General features: G+C 36.1%; 1 protein-coding gene across 1 annotated transcript in view; it reads right to left on the reverse strand.

The window, feature by feature from the left end:
- Nucleotides 1-239: 239 nt before the first annotated feature.
- ChT (choline transporter) overlaps nt 240-23,277 on the reverse strand; it is a 29,536-nt gene continuing 6,498 nt past the window's right edge. Inside the window, exons 4-9 of the mRNA XM_068769208.1 lie at nt 17,402-17,700; nt 15,335-15,464; nt 13,961-14,159; nt 11,627-11,761; nt 5,982-6,254; nt 240-558 (exon numbers count right to left, since the gene is read on the reverse strand). Coding sequence (XP_068625309.1) covers nt 240-558; nt 5,982-6,254; nt 11,627-11,761; nt 13,961-14,159; nt 15,335-15,464; nt 17,402-17,700 — 1,355 coding nt within the window. The remainder of the gene's footprint in view (nt 559-5,981; nt 6,255-11,626; nt 11,762-13,960; nt 14,160-15,334; nt 15,465-17,401; nt 17,701-23,277) is intronic.

Consider the following 23,277-nt stretch of genomic DNA (forward strand, 5'->3'; position numbering starts at 1 on the left):
GCACACAAAAACATCGTGTTCTGGAAGATATGTATACGAATTTGTAACATTGAGCATGCGAAATTGAGCCCTCTTGCAGGGACCCCTACGTTGCGGTCGCGATAGAGGGAATGCAGAATGACGTCCATAGAAAATACATTTAAAAATATTTCATATATGCAATCTACAGTCCAAATAGAATGTTCCAGAAGTATGGTGCTCTATATAGTCGTTGAGACTTAATAGAGGTAAGGGTCGTCTCAGAAGGCGGTTTGCTTGCCAAATGGCTGGACTGGTGGAGGAGCGCTGCTGGTGCCGAAGAGAGGCGTGGGTCCGTCGTTGGGATCGTCCAAGTCGTCGTCATCAGGTTCCAAAGCTGGGTTGATACGGCCTGACTTCTCGTCGGGGCCCACAAGAGTGGACGCGGCACCATACAGTCGACCAGGAACACCGCCCAGAACCGACATCTGCTCACCTGCCTCCGACGGTTCATCCACACGACGAATGTCCTCGGGAATGTTGACGACGCAGTTGAAATAGTCGGACTCGGGGCTCAGGTAGCCGGAGTTGAAGAGGAACCTGCGGTGATGAATGAAGTTAGTAACGGAACGACTTCGTTTCCGGTCGTTCTCTAGTAGAAACATTATAACAGAATGTACTAACACTGTACGAATTGTAATAAAATAGTTTACTAGCTAAGCTGTGTACAAAATACCATAACCACGTATCCAATAAGGAAACATCTTATATTTTTCCTTATAATAAAGAGAATGCATCTATTTTAATAAAACAAACAAGATTACTTAACATTAATGTTAGAGATTATTATGCAATAGAAGGTTTATATATTTCTAATGGGAAGTAAAGCGAAGTTTGTTCATAAACAAGAACAGATGACCTTAATATAGTCAACGGAAGACGCTGAATGTTGACCGCTTCCAACTTATTTTATAAGGAATATACTATCGAGACCTATGTCCAACTGTGGTCGTCCTATGTCTGATGATAATGCAATAACTCAAGGAGATATACTAGACTATTTCAATATCAATTAAAAACGTAATTTTACATATAACATAGTAGTAACATATAATAAATCAAGAGATATATCATCACATATATATATGGCGTGTAGTCGTGGCCTTCTTTATTAATATCGATTCTACCGCGCCTTGCCCCTTTTATACGTTTACGAACAACTAGCGCCATCTGTTGACGCCGATCGAAACTAAAAAGTTCCGCTAAATATAATTATTGTTGAACATTTTCAAAGTACAAACAAAATTACAAAACTATTGTCCTTAACAATATTCCTCTCCTAACCCAACGATTGCCTTGATATTCCCCTTCAGTTATAATTAAAATCTAATTAATGAAATTACAAAACCGTCGTACACAGCGCTGTGTTTTATAATGATGTTAGAGTAATCATTTAATGATTCCGACGTAGGAGAAGCGGGAAACAGTTTCATAATATCTGTGTTTTGAAATTCAAAATCGTCGTTTTGAATGTTATTTGAAAAACGAAACTTATTTATATAGGCTACCGTTTACATAATTAAACTTGAAAATTTGCTTGAAATTTGAAAGTTGACGTTCATATTTTAAAAGATAAAATATTAACAATTGATCCAATTGTATAGATATATTATTTTACATCATTCCCGAATAAACATGGTCATTTTATACGTGGGACGTCCACCGCTGGACATAGTTTTTCCCACAAACTGTCGGAAACGGTCCGCATCCTTCGACAACTTTACCTAGGTAATTTGTCCACATCGTGAGTGGATTTGTCGTGGTCTTATCTCCAGAACCTTATGGTCATAGTGGCTATATGTTCTGCATGCCTTTCGGCCTGCCCACTTTTATTATCTTACCATTTTGCTGGGATGTGTATCTATCTATCTTTCGTCTATCTCCGATTTTCCGATTCACTTTTTCTATATTTCGGTCATAACAAGTAATAGTTCCTTAAACTTTACGTGTGTGCGTGAGTGAAGCACGCGTAGAGACACAACATTTACGCACACTACTACACGGATATAAATGTGTGTGTGTGAATCGCGTGACTCCGAGCAGCGAATGTTTTTGACAGCCATAATATATTGCGATATTAGTTTCGATTTTCAGTTAGAAACAGCAAAGGGGCGGTACTATCGAATAACGGTTTCCGAATCAAAAAAAGAATATTAAATAAAATAGTTTTTTTTATTTCGGATGTCGTGTTTGAGCAACAGCCAGTGCCTATTTCCGGCCGCGTGCTGTTCAAATATAACTTCCTGTGTTCGCTTGAATTTTATTACTCACTACTAGATTACATAGGCTTTACTTAAAGATATCTATGGGGTACCTTAATCGCCATGTTTGGTAGACTATGGTATTATGGTAGTATGGTAGTATGGTAGTATGGTAGTATGGTAGTATGGTAGTATGGTAGTATGGTAGTATGGTAGTATGGTAGTATGGTAGTATGGTAGTATGGTAGTATGGTAGTATGGTAGTATGGTAGTATGGTAGTATGGTAGTATGGTAGTATGGTAGTATGGTAGTATGGTAGTATGGTAGTATGGTAGAGGACGCTGCCGCTCGTTCTCAAAAAACTTTTATTTAGGCAGTGGCAATTCCATATAGTTTATTATATAAGATTTTATCCCTGCTATCAAACCTGCAACTTACGATGTCTATGTATGATATCTATTAAGTCTCAAAACCACTTGACTACCACTGCTCGGGATTTAATACTAAATATAAAAATTAAATATATTCCTGTCAGAATTTTTGAAGCTAAAACCTCAGATTTGTTAATAGAAAATAAGTAAAGGTTGTAATAAATTTATAAAACCTACAAAACTTGAGGGAATATAGGTCGCACGACATAGAATCAATACGTGAAATAGGTCAACCGCTTCCCGCGTGATCTGCGACACCTGCGTGAACTGAATTCTACACCGTTCCGTGAATAAATCATTTAAACGTCAAAATCGGGAAATTTAGTGCTGGCAACACATGTAGCTATTTTAAACCTATTCTACTCTGCATTAAAAAACTATAATTTTGACTTCATCGTTATTTCAACCACATTACGTCAAATGCTGAACATAGATCTCTTCCATAGATTTCCAATAGCACCAATTGGAATCCGCCCATATCCAGCTATTTCTGAAGACCTTCACGATGTCGTCTCTCCACCAGCTGGACGTCCAACTCTACTCATGTCTCCACTCCAGGACATCAAGGACCCAACGACACATGAATATAAGTGCTAGATGTAAGAGTGATACTGTGAGAAATAAGAGAAGAGAGAATAGAAGAAAAAAATGGATGAGAGATAGAGAATGCTAATGAAACAAAATATGAAAAGTTTTTGGAAGAAAGAGACTCTTTCGTAGAATAAGGTTAATTATGAAAAAAAATTCCAACCATTCATCTGCTCTGCACGCTATGTGGTCATAAAAAGCTATTTCGCCGAGCCATGCCGATTACTTTATTTACAGATCTCCTTATTCCGAATAGCCCTCTCCGCAATATGTGAAAATTATAATTGAAATTAAGGTCAAGCAAAGAAATAAACAGGTGTAATTACTGTAATATAGAAAGAAGACATGTTCAAAAATTAGAATTGTAAATAAATACTCCAAATCAAAAACCAAATGAGAATTGTAAAAGAAAATGTAAAAAAAGGTTTTAAAAAAATGTATAAAATGCTCAGACAAATGTAACACGATGCATAGAATACATAAAACCAATAAGAATGAATGAAAATGTTAAAGAAGGAAGATAGAATGCCTGATATCGTGACGGACTAAAAAAGAAAAATAAATAAAATGACACCTATCCCCCGATTTACACGGTAGATACGTTCCTGAAAAAAACGTGTAAATCGAAAATTAATAATTTTCAAGTAATACCGTGTAAATCGAAAAGCTTGCAGAAAATTAATAATTATGCTATCTAACAGTGGTGATTTTATTTCAATATTTTTTAATAATACCTTAAATAAAAGTATCACTTGTTTTAATTCACCGTAACTAGACTGTTTAACAAAAGTTCAATAATTAATTTTTATTCAAAGTAAAAAGTTTTAATTTTTTTATTTTAATTATACCTATTTGGTAAATTGCCATCATTTCCCTCCAAAATTTCCTCCATAAATTCCCTCTGAATTTTACTTTAATCACAGCCGTTAATTTATAATAATCTAAATTATGCACTCGCTTGTAATTTACAAACATGGAAAATTAAATCTTTCTGAAACTGTGAAACTTTCACTCAAACCCAATTTTTCGTAGATAAAACTTTAATTTTATGCGAAGAAATACAGACACAGTGTGCGTGTGCAGCAAGTCAGCACATAAGCTCGGGATTCCCCGTGAAATGTGTACACAGCTCACGTGTTCAATCACAGTAGCATTTAGTGAGTGCGATAAAAACAAAAAATTGTGTAAAATATATATAAAATAGTGTAAAAGCGGAAACGTGTAAAACAAGTACCGGATAAATCGGGGAATAGGTGTATACGGAAAAACTTTGTGAAATCAAATGTGCTGTCTCAAAATAAGAAGATATGATATGACAAAATGATAAGAGAACGAAAAGACCCTAAAAATGAAGACTTTAAAAATAGTCCTTTTCATGGCACGTTGAACGACTGTGAAATTGCCAATGTAGCCAGAAGTAAGAGACGTTACTGCCCCGCAAGTCGCCGCTGGCAATACTGGCATATCGGAAACACTCTCTATACTTAATATTCAATAAATAAATTATAATTTCCATCATACTAAGTATGTCGCTCTAGAATAGTAAAGCCTATTTAAAGGGACCAAAATATCACTCCAATAGCACTCTGTGTTTGGCACTAATCGGTGTAACATAACTCCTGAGGATGCCCCGTGGGGAGGTGAAACACGTAATGAGTGATTTAACGGTGGTAGTTGTGTAATTCGCATTGTTTGCCGCACGCGCATTTATCAGCGGGCTGGCGGGCGGTGCACTTTATTGTACGACTACTGCTGCATATCGGAAGTAGCTATATATTGGTCCTTTTCTTACTAAAACTACACTAATCTTTTAAAGCAATCAAGGTTCTCTTGATAAATGTTGGGAGATTTTTGTAAATTATTCATAGAGGATGAAAACGTGTATTCTCCCCCCTTCACCCATCTTTAGGGAGACCCCTCCTTCAGAGTTCATCAAGGGTCGCTTTAAAATTATCACGGGACAAACTCTTCATTAGATTACGAATTAATTTATTATCCATTGAATTTATGTAAATGTAATAGGAACGAAAATTTATCATTCATTCATTTTAATACAACTGGAGACTATATACACAAGTATTGGTGCTTATAAAACTCTAGTACAGTACCCGGCAATAAATATTGCACATCGACCATTGGAAAAAGACAATCGGTTATTTTCGGCTTCGTAGAACGTTATCTCTATCGCACTAAATACAACTGCTGACAAAACGTCACATAGGTAGTGTAATATTTGTCTGATTTTCACAATTTTCTCCTGATCAGAATTTTTTATCATTTAGGAAGTTTTTAATGCTAGAACAATTATAATTTTAATATATTAATAAAATTATTATTCGTCTTTATAAAAGTAATACTAATATATACTAAAATTTTATCTATGCCTATTTTCAATTTTCATATGATATAACTCACAACTGAATTGTCTTAACATAAACAGCAACTGATTTTTTTAGTTTAATAAGACACTTTCGAAACCATCAAAAATTTCTAATTGATCATCCAGTCATATAACTGAAAATAATGGATTGATATAGATAATTTTAACTTCAATATTTTTGTGTTTTTAAAATAATTTTATATAGATTTTAATTCCTTAACCATAGTGTAATGTAGAAAATAATATGTAAGGTTTTTTATATGCATTCTAGAAGTAATTCTAAATGTAGTCTAAAAAGTTTACTTTACCGTACTTTAGCCATATACTGTTTTGTGTAGACTATAAATAAATAAGTTACTTACACAGACAACCAGGAGATGAAAGCCAGTGTGAACAGCGACAGCACCATCGCCATGGTCCGGAAGGGGAACAGCTGGACTTCATTTTCCGCATCCCAGCCAGGGTAGTGGATGAGTGCAGGTAGACCAAGCAGCTTCTCACCGCCAGAGAGTCGCACCAGTAGAGCAACTATATACGCCGCCAAAGATCCATACGTGTTGCAGTGATGCTTGAAGTGAACTACCATCAGCAGCTGCGGGAACAGGATCACATACACAAGGTCCGAGCACATCGACCTGTGTACAAGAGAACTATGTCAGATTTCTTCTTGTCATTGTACATTTCGTTGCAGTCTATACACTAATATACCTATATACACACATATACCTACTAGCTGATCCCGCAAACGTTGATTTGCAAAAAAATTAAAGTTTTTAATTAACAAATAAAAAATAAGGGTTAATCGTAGAGGGGTGAAAATTTAGGGTTGTATGCATTTTTGTATGCTGTATCATAATAAAAGAAAAAAAAAAACTAAAAAAATTGTCTAAAAAATAAAAAAAACTAGGGGTGGACCACCCTTACCACTTAGGGGTATAAAAAATAGATAGTAGCCGATTCTTAGACTTACTGAATACGCATATAAAATTTAGTAAAAGTCGGTCAAGCCGTTTCAGAGGAGTTCAAGTTCGAACACTGTGACACGAGAATTTTATATATTAGATATACCTATATATACACTTATATACACTTATACCTTTACACAGGTTTATATTAAGTTATTCTGTTCTTTGTAAGCCCGAAGTCAAATAAGTTATATAACATAATTTCATAAGAATCATTTATAGTCCTCAACCAAAAATTAAACTGAGTTAATTTCTGAAAATAAAAAATGTATTGTTCTCATAAATTTCTACCTAAATGTATGTACATTGTTGTCAAAAACAATACATTGGCAGTGATTGTTTTGACAGAACAAAGTCCAATAAATTGTTTAATTTAAACAACTATTAATAGTCCTCCATCCTTTAGTGAAGTCAGTCTGTTCGTAACAGCATTATCTAAGTTATAATTCTATCTCTGATCTATCTTAGTTAAGATTTTACGCCCAGGTGTTATTTGCCAAAAACAATACATTGGAAGTGATTGTTTTGTCAGAACAAAGTCAAATAAATTGTTTAATTTAAGCAACTATTAATAGTCCTCCATCCTTTAGTAAAGTCAGTCTATTCGTAACAGCATAATCTAAGTTATAATTCTCTCTGATCAATCTTAATTAAGATTTTACGCCAAAGTGTTATTTTTTGCAATAAATATTATATTTATTGTGACGCTGTGCGCTTTTTATTTTCAAAACCCGATTCTGACTTACGAACATTAGAACAAGAAACACGTGTACATTATAATAACAAAATTTCATGTCATTCGGATTCTACATTCATATTTACCCTGATAGATACCGGATTATGATAAAAATCAAAATAAATCACACAAAACAATATTCTGTGAACACGTATCAATATTTATTAATAAACTCCAACAAATGTTTACGTAATTATCTTCAGTTTCGTAACACCGAGTCATAAATGTGAACGAGGTGATTGGACCCAATTATTCTCTGGTGATTCGGAACAGAACGTTTTTATGATTGTTTTATATGTGGTGTGAAATTACTCAACGATTTGAATATTTACACAATCAATGACGCTATACGGTAAATGATCACCATATCGTCGCCTATACCGAACAAGACCGTAATCGCTAAATTTTTTTTTTCGGAGTGAAAATTTTTATTTACTATAATCTTATTTATCAACGGCAGCTTAGTGCAACGTTGTCGAATAGTCACTTATTTTAGCGCGAATAGGTTGTAGTATCAAACTTCAACACTTAACTTAAAATATATGTCTATTCATTTATTCAAATTACTATTGATAATGTGTACATTCATTCTGGCATTTTTGTATCATACTACATACACAAGAATGCCAAAAGCGATCAATTTGATGCAAACTACCAGGGTGAATCAAAAAGTTCTTAGAAGTGCATATCTATGAGATCTTTTCGGATCAAGTTCGATATTCAAAGTAAAGAGTGTCTATCACACTATATGCAGACTGTCACTTGTTTTTGTCAGTTCGTTCGCATGTAATAAATTTTTTTGTGCAACGAGTTTCTAAAAAGTCAAAATTATGGATAAAAGTGAGTTACGTGCGGTGATAAAATATCTCAGTTTGAAAAAAATGTCTACGAAGGAAATTTTTTTGGACATTCAGCAGACATTAGGGGGTGATGCTGTACCCTATTCTACGGTTGCGTACTGGGTGGCTGAATTTAAAAGAGGTAGATCAAGCTGTAAAGATGACCCGCGTTCTGGGCGGCCTTCAACCTCCGTTACAGAAGAAAATGTCAAAAAGGTTGAGAATCTGGTTTTGGAAGACAGAAGAATGACTATAAAACATATAGCTGAGATCCTAAGGATATCTTTTGGTAGCGTTCAATCCATTTTAATTGATTCACTGGGGTTCAAAAAAGTGTCTGTAAGAATGTTAACCGACGAAAACAAAAAGCGACGTTTGGAAATTTCCAAGCGTAATCTCGAAATGTTCCAACGTGATTCGGATAATTTTTGCCGTCGTCTTGTCACCATGGATGAAACGTGGGTCCACCATTTTGATCCTGAAACTAAAAGACAAAGCATGTCTTGGAAACGACCATCCTCTCCATCCATTAAGAAATTTCGAGTTGCTCCTACCGCTGGCAAAGTTATGGCCTCTGTGTTCTGGGATAGTGAAGGAATCCTTTTTATTGATTACATGCCAAAAGGCCAGACGATTACTGGGCCCTATTATGCAAATTTAATCCCGAAAGTGCGTGAAGCGATTAAAGAAAAACGTCGTGGAAAACTGTCGTTGGGCGTGTTGTTCCTTCAAGATAACGCTATTGCTCATCGATCGGAAGTTGCGCTCAACGCAATCCGCTGTGCTGGCTTCAATCTCCTTGACCACCCACCATATTCTCCGGACTTAGCCCCAAGTGATTTTCACTTATTTCCAAAATTAAAAGAGGAAATTCGTGGAACAAAATTTCACGATAATGACGCGGTTATAGCTCCCGTAGAGGACTTTTTCGAGAGTCAAGAAAATAATTTTTTTCTCAAGGAATAAGGAAGTTAGAACGCGTTATTCTAAATGCATTGCATTGGAGGGAGATTATGTAGAAAAATAAAATATTATTATTTAAATCTTTGCATTTTTTAATATTGATTCCAAGAATTTTTTGATTCACCCTCGTAGAATAACATTGAGATCCCCTATACTAGCATCGTGGAAATTTTCAAAACAAAACTTTTCTGAACACGCCCCATCTCAAAAAAGTTCACAACAAACAGACGGTTTTCTTTATCATTGCACAGTTAACTTGCGATCTACCAAACATACTTAGATTTACAATAGCGGGATTCCGGGATCCCGAATACCGGAATCCGGACAATTTTTGTCCGGTATTAAAAACCGGTATTTATGTAAAAATACCGGTATTCCGGTATTAGGTTATACAAACAAAACGCAAGTTATTAATATTATTCCATAAATACTTTCAATTCAATAACATTTTTTGCTTCTTTAACTATATAATGCCGTACGAGCGTATTATATGTATAATGTAACATAGAATTTATATATATACTTTTCTTTACTTGCACGTTTTTTTGTATCTATCTACTTCTATTCTCTATATAATAAAATAAATAATATCTACTTATTTCAGAACAGTATTCATTGGATTTTATATATTATTTGTTAACAAGTCAATATAACAACTGAGGTAAGTAAAAATATAACTAAGAAAAGGACCAATATTTAGCCACTTCCGCACATGCAGTGGTAGTCGTGCAACAAAGAGCACCGCCCGCCAGATAATGCATATGCGGCAAACAATGCGAATCACACAACCGCCACCGCCAAATAACTCAACACGTGTTTCACCCCTCCACGGGGCATCTTCAGGAGTTATGTTACACCGATTAGTGCCAAACACAGAGACAAGTATAACTAGTAAATTTTCCGTAGTAAAAAATACCGCTCCGTAAACTTATATCAGACGAAGCTGTAAAAGCCATAAAGCTCCCAGCAATAACATCATCGAAACAATATGAATTGTATTTTCAGCTAGAGCGATAGTAATTCACTTGTAAATATTTAACCATTGCATGAGATTAAGAAAATTTATTGTTTCTCTTTCTCCTATTTTAGAATTCTCTCTCCCTTTGTACACCCCATTCTCTTCCCTCCACCACCTCGCCTCTTCCTCTCCCGTCTCCTCCCCTCAAATTTCGATTACTTCGACGCCGGTAACAGAGTAGTATTTGCATTGCTGTTGTTTGATTAATTCCAGTTGATTTTTAATTCATTTTCAATTTAAATGGACTTGAGTCTCAGATAGTTTTGTAATCCTTTCTGATTCGTTTACTTTATACCATTAACTTTATTATAAACTTACTGAACAGATGCGTACTTTACTGTATTATTATTGAAAATAATTTTAAATATAAATCATAAGCTATATATGTGATGTCGAACTTTTTGAGATCGAAGTATCAAAATTTAAAAAAATCTCGTTTTACACATCAAAAAAAGTAAAAATGTGTGCTATGTGGCCACTTTCCTAAGCAATTTTTCTGGCTTTTCGATTCAAATTTAATAGTAAGATTAATCTCTTGTTAATCAACGACTACGCAATTAATCATTGATTAACCATCGGTTACCAGCAAATTCAGTTTCCCGGAGTGTTTTTCTTTGATCGACGACTTGCCAGAACTTTGAATTAATCCGTCATTTTTGTCATTCGGTCGATGTATAATCATTTCTTTTAACTAAAACCTTAGCTATTATTAGAGAAATACACTTATTTCTATTACAAAAATTCTAAATTTCTTTCATATATAGTTATTTATATACGATTTTAAATCGACCGTTATTTTACGTTATAAGCTACCACTGGCTCGAAATACTGATCTGTTAAAAAAAGCCGGATTCTTAACAATTGCTTTTTAAATGAAATTTAATAATTTTTCATATATACATTAACCAATTTCCTCACATTTCGATCAACTAAAAACTCTTAAATGTTATAATAAGATTTATATAATTTACATTTAAAATCAAGGAACGGAAAGTCTAAGATATATTGTGGAATTTTACGCATACATCCAGACCCTTGAAGCATATTTGTTTAAAATAATAAAGCCAATGATTTACAAGAACTGTTTACATATAACACGACAATTTATATTTAAAACCAAGTAGTATATAATAATAAAATAGATGTAATCATCATTTCAACCCTACTATGTCCACAGCTGAATATAATTTTCCCCAAAGATTTCCTATTGGAACGATGTCCCACTCTAGACCTCATTGGCTAGCTGATAGTCACTCAACCAGAGAAATATAATCCAGGACTCTTCAGGGTCAGATTGAATGGATACTTACTGAGTCTGCGTGTTTCATCTTCGACCAATTTCTCGCTTTCCAACCGGCAAGTTAGAAGTCACACGGAGACAAGAAAGCGTTGAAAAAACCCATTCTTCTTCTCTTTCTCGCTCGTATAAACAATATAAAAACTAATAAATTTAAATATCGAACAGAAAAAATGAAGAGTCACTCACCAGAGACCGTAGATAGAGGGTATGGTGAGGGCCATGACGGTAGAGAGGACTCCAACCACCAAAATGGACACACGCATCACCCATATGATCTCCATTTCCGAAGCGTTCTGACGGAAGATCAGCTTATACACGTTCCTGGGTCAAGCAAAAAATTACTCAATAATAGTTTATTTTAATTTACTCAAAAACAGTCAATGACTGCGCTTGTTTTTTTACCTACTCCGCAACAATCATAAAAAAAAAATTCAATTGTATTTATTTTAATAGTAACCTTCCACAGATTATTAAAATTTATAAAAAAAGATGAATGAAATCGGTATAGCGTTTATGTTTCATGATACTGGCCGCTACCACCACAATACTTTTATGTAAAATCATTCTCGCGCTACTTTAGAGTTTGACACGATTTTGTTCGTCGCACTAAACAAAAATCGATGCGTCTTTCAGACCTCCTTACGCTTCGAACTTTTTTAAATAACGTCCTATTTTCGTCTTATTTTCACTATTATAGCATATTACCTTTTTATTAATATATTTATGAGTAAATCATCGCAATCAACAAAAGTCATATATTCTTTCGGTTTCGTGTCCTATTCTTTGATTACATCAAAAGCTTTGTTTTGGTGAATTTACAAATTACCTTTAACCTTTCTCGGTAAAACATTACACGTTTAGACAATAAAATGACGTCTGTCAACCAACGGGTAACATGTTGGTAATTAGTAAAGATAGATAATGATGCAATTAGCAAGTTCGTTAACAGCCTTAAAGGTTTACGAGGGTAAAAACGAGGTATCGTAACTGACAAAATGTCCATGTCTTGGAAATATCTTGGAATGATTTTTTTACAGCTGATGGTCGCTCAATTCTAAATATTTAATGGATGAATGGTTACTTTGCGGAAGTCCATCCTAAGTAAGAAAAGGACCAATATTTAGCCACTTCCGCACATGCTATTTGATGTATAAACGCGCCTGTTCTGCTTGGCATGCTGATCCTAAATATTTAATGGAATCAGGCGTTACCTTGCGGAAGTCCATCCTAAGTAAGAAAAGGACCAATATTTAACCACTTCCGCACATGCAATTCAATCAATTCAATGTAAAATTCTAGTGGCTAAATATTGGTCCCTTTCTTGCTCAATTATAGGCAAAGGCGCCTCGTAAAGATCGCCACGATGATAGGTCACCGACTTCCAGTGACCTTAACTATGTCACCAGTCCCACTAGTGGGAAACCTACTCCCACTGCTTCTACTAGCTCGTAGTCGCAACCCGAGAATCTTTCTGTTCCATAAGTTACACGAGAGATGGAATTAATTATAACTATCAAATAATAATGATAGAAATATTCTTCAACTAAAATTTTAAGGACATTTGGCCAAGCGGTAAAAACCGATCCGAATAAGTTTCGTGCTCCTTTCAAGTAAGGACTTGCTTGAAATACTCGTAGCTTTAAGTTGTGGGACGCTATTATGTAAGAGCTCAAACAAATTCTAAGGTCTATTAAATAAAACCCTCTGGTATTGTTTGTTTGGCGGAAGAAAACCTATATTACTTCAACTGAAGTAATTAAGGTTTAATAGCATTGTTATAGTTAGTTCAACGATTGACAAGAGTTTTGTCAATAATAAAAAAACAAACTATTATAGAAAGGATCGTAATGTTCAGTCCCTACTCATCTACTTGTGTCGTATGATTCGTTAGGTTTACGACGGAAGTAGGAAGAATGACACCAACACGTATCTGAAGGTAGATCTAAAAAAGTGTAACAATAAAATCATTAAAGTTTTACTTTAAATCAGAGATCAGCAACACGCGGCCCGCATTTCTAAAATTTTATTTATTTTATCGTTTTTCTCCCATCAATATATTGTTAAAAAATTAATTATAATAAAATGTTATTACTTACTAAGCAATTTGTTTGGAACAAGTTATTCACTTGTCGGCGACTTGTTCAAACATACAATACCAACACACCGCGTCTGTGCGATTTTTTTTTATTTGAATTTGAAATTTTTACTTTTACTTTTACTTTTATTCTAGTCATGTAAATAATTAATAAATATTAATTTACTGGCCCGTCAAACAAAAATTGAATTTAAATTGACATGTTGGTTAAAAAGGTTGCTTACTCTTGCCTTAAATTTTTAAAGTACATAGATTCCCAGCTTTTAATCGGTACCGGCTCGTCTTTCAAAAAATTTCTATGTCGCTTTTATACAAATGTGTACATTAAATGTTTTTTCCTTAAAGTAGCGTACCCGTGAAATAATCACGCGCATAAGAAAGCTGTACCACTGATGGGAATTTATGGTTTCAACGTTAAACCATACCTGGCGAACATGGATGAAGCACTGAGCACACTGGAGTCGGCTGAAGACATGACGGCAGCGGAGACTGCGCCCAGCCCGAAGAAGGACACGAAGTCGGGCGTTAGATGCTGCAGCACCAGCGGCAGGATCATGGATGTCTGGTCCGACGTCAGTTCGCCATCAGGAGTTAAGTCACCATGGAAGTTGGTCTCGTTCCATGCTGCAACAAGGGTTTAGATCCAGAACTTGTTCGTGCATGAGACTATTTCATCTATCTGACTGCTTTCTAAAATTGATTGGAAAAAAATTTTGCAAGCGCATGATGAGTCAACCCATTTGTTATAGTGGACGCGATGAGCTGTCTCGTATTCGCAAGATTAAGGTGTGAATAGGAAGTGGAGGAGAAGATAGAAAGCGGAACCATCGCCTCCCATATTATTTAAATCTTGGCACAAAAGAAATCATAAATAAAAACTAAAAAATGGTCGTAATTATAAAAGCAAATTAAATGTAAAGCCAAAAAGCTAAAATAGAGATACGAATAGGTATACAGATAAAACATTGCAAAACTAAAGATAGTGGTGAAGAAAGAAAGGCGACGTATGTAAGAATGTAAATGAAAGAAAAGAGAATGTAATGTTTGATAGAGCATAGGATGAAAGAAATTGTATGGGATTTTAGGAGAGAATACTTATTACAATTAAATTGAAAAATTATTGTTTTTGTTATAAGTATATATGAGATAGGGAGAACGAGAGACCCTCAAATAGGCGGACTATTAAAAAAATATTTGTAAATCTAGTTGAGAGTGCAAATTGCAAAGTACCCGGGCGATATAAACAGTTGTCGATCAAATCGCCGGAATGTCCTGATTTTTAAATACGTGTAATATAAGAAAATTTTCCAAGGCTGTGTTTCAAATAAGAGTAAGCACCGAAGCTATGTTTATTGCCGACAACGCTAAGATTTATTGTTAAAAACAATATAGATCTATCTTCTGAAATAAATAATTAAGTAAGAAAAGGATTAATATTTAGCCACTTTCACACATGCAGTGGTAGTCATGCAACAAAGTGCCTTACACAGACACAGACGGAGCACTCTGTGTTTGGTACTAATCGGTGTAACATAACACCTGAAGATGCCCCGTGAAGGGGTAAATACGTGTTAAGTGATTTAACGGTGGCAGTTGTGTAATTCGCATCGTTTGCCGCATGGGCATTTATCTGCGGGCTGGCGGGCGGTGCACTTTGTTGCATGACTACCACTGCATGTGCGGAAGTGTCTAAATATTGGTCCTTTTCTCACTTAGGATGGACTTCCGCAAAATAACGCCTGATTCCATTAAATATAAATAATTAAATTGGTCCATCTCTCTGGCAAGAATGATCTTACCGGTAGCTTTGGCGATCGCTCCGATCAGGACAGGCGGGATAGCCATGAAGATGCAGCCGATGGCGGCCACGTACGACAGGATCTGAGCCCTCCCCGCCGTCTTACTGCTCAACACTCTTTGGAAGTACACCTGTATAAAAACATGAACCAGCTAACATGGTGTAAATAAGACAATAAATTACGTAGTATAGTGAAGGCAAAGTTTTTTAAGCTTTCTCTGTACACTTCTTTTTCAGCTGATGGACGCCCACTGCAAGGCCTGCAAGACCTGTGCTGACTTTACTATGACGTTGGTCTACCTAGTTGGTTGCCCATTCATGCTGCGTCTCGTGGTCGCCACTCGAGAACCTTTCAGCCCCAACGATCATTGCTTGTACGAGCGATGAGCCCCTCCCACTACTACTTCAGACAAGCAATTCTTCGAGCTACGTCGGTGATGTTTGTTCTTCTGCAGATCTCGTTATTTCTGACCCGATCACGCAGCGAAACTCCAAGCATAACTGTCTCCATTACTCTGTAGGTAACCATGAGTCTAGTGGGGTGGCGAGTGGGGTGGCGAGTGATACGGTTGAAAGAAATAAAACTGTATAGAATAAGGTACTTAATAAACTCTGCACTAAATAAATTGTTAACTAATAATAAGAAATAGAAAAAGAAATGTGTAATAAAGAATTAAGAAAGTAAAATAAATGTGTAAATAAAGATAAATGTAAGATAAAATTAAAGAATAAAAATAAATAAAATGTACCTAACCACCTCAGAGTAAGAAGATGATGGAAGAAAGGCGAGGAAAGAAAGAAGGTATAAAAGAGCAAAACGAAAGATATTGTGAAGGACAAAACTAAAGAATGAAAGATAATGTGACGTGTGAAAGAGAGTGATGAAATAAAGAAAATACTGAAAAAAAATTATTATGAAGTCCCTGATCCCAAAAAGTTAGGGGTACGAAAGGCCCCCAATAGCGGGAGCCAAAAATGAAAAAAAAACCATAAGTCTACCTATGAGGCATATATGTACTATACTTATTTATTCATATTCTATACAACGGCTGGAAAACCATCCGAACGACTTGGCAACCACATTACAACCTCATTCCAACCGTCAGCTACTCTTAACAACAGAAATTCCAAAACATACAAAAACTTGGTGATAGATGGAGAAGAATCAGGTATCTCTGACTATCGTCTTAAACGAGAAACATATCAGCTTATACTCTTTGACTGATACCAGATAAACACGAAAAAAATATTACTCGTATAAAGTTATTTACATTGATCACTCTGTGAGAAAAACTGGTCAGAAATATCATAGAGAACATAATCAGAATGAGTTTTCCTATAGTAGAATCTTTCAACTTCAAGCGAGCGTTCCTATCGCGCTAAAAGTCCGCTAAAACCTCGTATTTTTGCCATTACTTTCAAATAAATACAGTATTAGATCAATTAAGTTATTGCAAACTTATCTTTATTTCTAGTGCAAAGTTTTTAAACTTAAATACAGCCTAAATATTAGCATTAAATTCAATGAAATTTCATCTATTATGAAAAAATACTTATAAATTTTTATAATTTTTGTTTTAAGTACATTCGTGAAGTATTAACAAAAAGAAATACATTTGTTAAGTAGCCTTATCATACCAAGACGAATTCGAAAATCACATAGTTAAATGTTAAAATAAACAATGTAATCACATTGGAACTCAAATCAATTAGTTTCTATTAAATTACACTATTTGCATGTTTTACCTTATATAGTTATACAGTTATTCATATTTTTTTAATTGAGAATAACAATATCTCTTGCAGCGCGCGTCTATCGACTGAAAATAATAAGAATAATAATGCTCCTGCATCTGATCTCTTTTCTAAATAAATAAATAAAACTTCATTTACTCGCATATGTACATAGATTCAAATTGATAGTTTTTTCGAAACTGAGTAAAACACCATTATTTTTTTTACCTTTGTATACATTTAATGCTTTTTGGTCTCCCCGCCTATGCCCTGCATTGGGCGTCCATCGGTTTAAAAACAAAGAAGAAGTACCGCCTGTAGATATATTATTTACCTGCCAGGGAATTCCCCCAAATATAAGCAGAAGTCCATAATCAGCGTAGAACCAGTAGTAGTTGGAGTCAACGCTACCAATCCAATCCACTTCCATGGAAGATAGCGGCTTGACATGCTCATTGGCCCAGGCGAAGGGAATACACATCCAGAGGCCGAGAAAGATACAGAACAGCTGGATGACGTCGGTGTAAGCTACGGAGTAAAGTCCTCCGAATAGGGTGTAGAAAACTGCGACGCACGCGCTGAAGATCACGGAGGTACGATGATCCATATCGATGATGACAGCTAATGTGGCACCTGATGATGAAGAAGTTAATTAAACGCTTATATACCAAAAAACCAATGAATAACACTCAGCAAACAATGTACATTTCTGATTACGTTCCATTTTTGAAAGTTAGATCGAGGTGCACAGGTGTAAATGTTTAGTTGTATTCTCCTTATCATCATCGTCGTCATCACTTTAGACATACTACACAGTTGTACATAGGCCTGTTCCATAAATATCCAAAAAGACCAGTTGAAAGTGGCCTGCATCCAGAATTTTCCGATCACTTTAACAAGGTAGCATGTCATTATAAGAGAAGTCAATTTGATTCAAATTTCGTTAAATTTAATGATAGACATAATGTTTCACCGATTAGTGCCAAACATAGAGTCTGATGTGATTTAACGGTCGTAGTTGTGTAATTCGCATTGTGTGCCGCATGCGCATTTATCAGCGGGCTGGCGGGCGGTGCACTTTGTTGCACGACTACCACTGCATGTACGGAAGTGGCTAAATATTGGTTCTCTTCTTACATAACATAAAATGTTTTCCCGGGACTCGAACCCGCAACGTACGATCACAAATCTCAGCATTCTACCTCTGGGTTAAAACTTTCTAGAAATGGTAGAGTTATAAATTTATTATAAATAAAAGTTGTACCCTCTGAAGTAGTAGTAGACTTTCCTTTTCGTGATATTCAGCGTGCGTGTACTCACATCCTTACCTTTCTAAACATCAAGGTAGAAATATTTATAACTTATAATTATTTGCGAAACTTGATAGCGTAATGTTTAGTCAAGTTATCGGTTTCCCATGTTAAGCACTTTGGATACAAGGCATTGACACGTAATTAAGTTGGCCAAAACCACTGACAGGGTCGCCCTAAACTTATTATAACTTAGTCAAATTGTTTTCGTAATAGACTTACGGTTGACGTTCAGTTTGATCGATGTATTAATCTAGTGATAGTAATAACACGATTGATTTAATAAAACAAGTACGATGTCGATGGAAAAAAATTACAATAAATGTTATAAAAATGTGATAAATTTTAAAAATAAGCAAATCGTAATAATGTTAAATAGCAGAAATTAATCTAAATTAAGATAAGTATAATCCTGTCATAATTAAAAAAGGAGGTGAAGGAAGTGAGGCGATGAATGAACGGAACATAGTATGGGAAGGAATGACAAAAAACTGTCGAATGAAAGACGAGAAAAGATAGATATTAAGATGAATGACAGAAGAGCAAAAAATTAAAAAATGTATCTAAAAAAATAATTAAACATGAAAGTGTCTCTCTCCCTATAACTAGATGTGGCTAGCGGTGGAGGGTTGAGATTTACGATCGTAGATAGTGCATTCGATTCCCAAGATACAATATTATAATTTGTCCGTTGTGCATTAATTATAAAGGATTATCACTGTTCAGAAATAAGTCTCCAGAGGATTGGCAGCAGCGTTCTCTGGCGTACCATAGCACCACACTGCGATCACCAAATCGCCTACTAAATATGACGATTATGATATATCCCCCATAGATATTTTTCAGAGAAGCCTGTGAATTGCAGTGGTCAGACAACCATGTTAAGGTAAAGAAGACGCTTAAGTAAGAAAAGGACCAATATTTAGCCACTTCCGCACATGCAATCGTAGTCGTGCAACAAAGTACACCGCCCGCCAGCCCGCTGATGCGCCTGCGGCAAACAAACACTCTGTGTTTGGATTATTGTTGCCAGAGAGATGGACCAATTTAATTATTTATATTTAATGGAATCAGGCGTTATTTTGCGGAAGTCCATCCTAAGATTCACAAAACACAAAGTACCTCACACAGACACAGACAGAGCACTCTGTGTTGGGCACTAATCGATGTAACATAACTCCTGAAGATGCCCCGTGGAGGGGTGAAACACGTGTTGAGTGATTTAACGGTGGTAGTTGTGTAATTTGCATTGTTTGCCGCATGCGCATTTATCAGCGGGCTGGCGGGCGGTGCACTTTGTTGCACGACTACCACTGCATGTGCGGAAGTGGCTAAATATTGGTCCTTTTCTTGCTTAGGATGGACTTCCGCAAAATAACGCCTGATTCCATTAAATATTAAAGAAGACGCTTATTGGTAATCTAAGAAAAACGCCTATGTCCAGCAATGGACGGCTGAAATGATGACGATAAGTGGGTAGACCAGTGTGTATGTCTATACAGGTATTTGTCAAAACATTAATAAATAACAAAGCTAGTAACAAAGGGCTTAGAAAGTCTTATTTTCAGATATATTTTTTAAGTTTACTTTACATTACGATTTTTATTACTCTGTGGAGCGTTCTGAACTACCTTACAACTAGGTTGCCTTCCAATTCAGAAATATAAATTATATAACAATCCGAACCAAGGCTTTCGAAGGACCTCTCAAGTAACTGTAACAAGGTCTAGGCAAAAGTCCTCCAGCACCTAAGGTCCTCAAACCTAGCGAAGCTATGCAAGCAAAATTAGGACGTAGAGGAATGCTAGAGACTTGTATAATATAAGAAGATGATAGATCATACGACGAATAATAGAAGAATAAATGAATAAGATAGTAAATGTAAAAGCTCTATGTTAAAAAGGAGAGGGGACAACGATAAGCCCCCAAAAATGAAGTTTATAAAAATTCCAATGAAGCCATAAATACAAACCGACAAAGGAGTATTTAAAAAAAAAGATATTTATTCTATTAACCAAGAATTACATATGCATTAATCGAGATTAAAGTCTCATACATATAACACTGTTCCGGAAAATTCTGCTCTACATTAAAAAGATAGAAGAAAGTAAGAAGAAAGAAGAAAGAAGAAATAAGAAAGAAGAAAGAAGAAGGAAGAGAGAAGAAAGAAGAAAGAAGAAAGAAGAAAAAAGTTATAAGAAGGAAGAAAGAAGAAGGAAGGAAAAAGATGGAAGGGGGAAGAAAGAAGAAATAATAAATAAAAAAGAAGAAAGAAAACTTTTAATTCAATCTAATTATGGAATAATTTTGCCAGGAAATCAACGATTACTTTGTTCAGCATTTGTTCATGACACAATCACCGCGTTTTAGCTCGGATTCATATCTCATGACCTTCACCAGAGCCCCGGGCACGCTGCCAAGTGCACACACGCTTCAACATTCGCATATCTAGTTCAATTGCCCGACCAAGCGATCGACAATCGGCAAATATGCACATTTGATTTATACAAATTCAAAAGCATGATCGACAAATATGTATTTATATTAAAAACTTATCTAACGCTTATTAAATAAAAACAAAATTAATTTATATAAGACAAGTTGTACATTTGCAAAAGTAATTATAAAAAAACCACTACTGAGTTCCTCGTAGATTTTTCTCAGTACATGAAGTGACAGGAACGTTTTTATCTTTATTCTAAATTTAAGAATGTTATTGTCATTTATTCCTATGTCCCCAAGATGGGGCAGAGTACGTCGTCATCCCGAGCGGTCTTAAGCCTCGCGCTTTACTTCGCTCCACGTCATTCTAACTGCCTTCACTTCTGCAGTGATCGTCCGCCGCCAGGTTTACTGCAGCCACGTCTTCGCTTTCCTTGAGGAATCCGTTCTAGAGCTTGCCTCGGTATGTGATCAGGGTCCCTTCGGAGCATGTGGCCTATAAAGTTTCACTTGCGACGTTTGATCTGCTGGTCGACTGGCATTTCATCGCAGCGTTTCCAGAGGTCTACGTTGGAGATTTTCTCGGGCCAATATATACCGAAATTGGTTCGGTTATGTACTGTTTCGATTTCTTTAATCGTTTAGTTCGAGTAAGCGAGTGATTAGCCCACTATACCCTACCCTACTGGTGGAGCTGCCACGTAGGAGCCTGCGGGCATGCTCGGTTTTACATCGGGTTGCCTCCCCAGTGAATTATTTCTGTTTTAAGAGGCAGAAGATTCGCCTTTTGCTCTGCACTTTCAGCTCAGCTGCACCTCGAGGTGGCGGCCGCGTGGTTACACGGTTGCAGCAGTTCCCAGGAAAGACGACGAGGACGTGAGGTAACTCGGACTGGCCATGGCTCTGCTTTAAGCTCGATGTTCCGCCACTAAGACAGCAGAGGATTTCTTGGCATTTTATAGGTAATACTTTTCTAACATACGAGTATAGCGATTCCCACCAAGATCGTACCCTGTCTTCCCTCCCATGAATGTTATTATAGAGAAGGTAAAATAAGGAACACAGCCATCCGCAAAAAAACGTGTATTACAGATGCACCTACTTATTTCCTCCAAAGAAAATGGAGCTGGGCAGGTCACGTGGCGAGGTTCGCTGATAACAGGTGGACACAATGGGTTTTAAAATGTACGGCACCACGAGGTACTAGAGCGCGAGGCAGACGTAATGCCACATGGGCAGACGAGATCGTGGCTACGGCAGGTCAAGGGTGGTTCCAAGTTGCCAAAGATAGAGTAAAATGGAAAGCTTTGAAAGAGGCTTTTACCCTGAGGGGTGTCTTGGCTGCCCGTGGCGAAAAGCACTGGTTTCCGCCAACTGGGCTAAGGTAATGTTCGGGTTGCTGGGAATATCACTTGTTTAAAATGAAAACAGTAGTGGGGATAGACAAGGCACCTGGGGGACGTCCGTCTTGAGGGGGCAGGGGTAAGTCTTAAACTGATACACCTTCGCACTTGTAATGAGGGCAGAGACTAAACAGTGCGATACAAACTTTTGTTGCATCTACTGTGGCGCCATCTAGTTAAATATTATTCCAATATAACTCCGACACTTGTTTTATTATTAATTTATTCTTTTAATTCTGTGACATTTGACAATGTACTTTTGAAGTATGACTCCCATATTTTTTAAAGAAAGAAATTCTTTTTCAAAAATTCTGTGACTTATACCTCAACTAAAAGCGAATGTTACATCTGTTGAATATTACATCACTCCAAGTCTAAGAGTGGGTGGTGGGACAGCCACCCGCCTTCTCACCCGTCACAACCCCTTCGCATCGAATCCGAATCCCCTGCATAATGTATATCTAGTTCCCTGCGCGCAAACAACTTATGGAAGTACAAAGTTTGTTTGATATTCCCGAGCTCCTTAACTAAAACTTTCTATTACAACAACATTAATACATTATATTCTCTTAATTAGCTTCTTTAAATATTGAAATACTCGTATAAACAACTAATTTATCTAAATAATCTCATGGATATATATAGAGAAACGCAAAAACAAAAAACTAATTCATAAAATTTCCATTTTTAAAATTCGCTGATTAGAAAACATATTAAATAAACACATTTAAATTTCAAAAAGATATTCTTAACGAAAGAGATAGTCATAATTAAACCTGAATTTCATTCGTTACAGTTTTATCGATTCACTTGCCGGTCTCGCGCCGGCGCGAGATCTTTACCGACCAACTTTTATGAGCAAGTATGACGCCGGCTTCGTGCGAAGCAACATGCTGATGTACACATGCTAGCGAGCTATTATTTTCGTTATCTTTTGTATTGCACCTGTTCGCGTTTACATCTATCAATCGTGGTGGTTGTTTCAGCCCATAGACGCCCACTGCAAGGCATATACCTCCCCTAAAGATAAATATGGTGGGATATACCATAACCGT

This window comes from Battus philenor, unplaced genomic scaffold (assembly GCF_028537555.1).
Source record: "Battus philenor isolate CCGP_79_NKW_IND1 unplaced genomic scaffold, ilBatPhil1.0.hap1 SCAF_10, whole genome shotgun sequence".
Lineage (NCBI taxonomy): Eukaryota > Metazoa > Arthropoda > Insecta > Lepidoptera > Papilionidae > Battus > Battus philenor.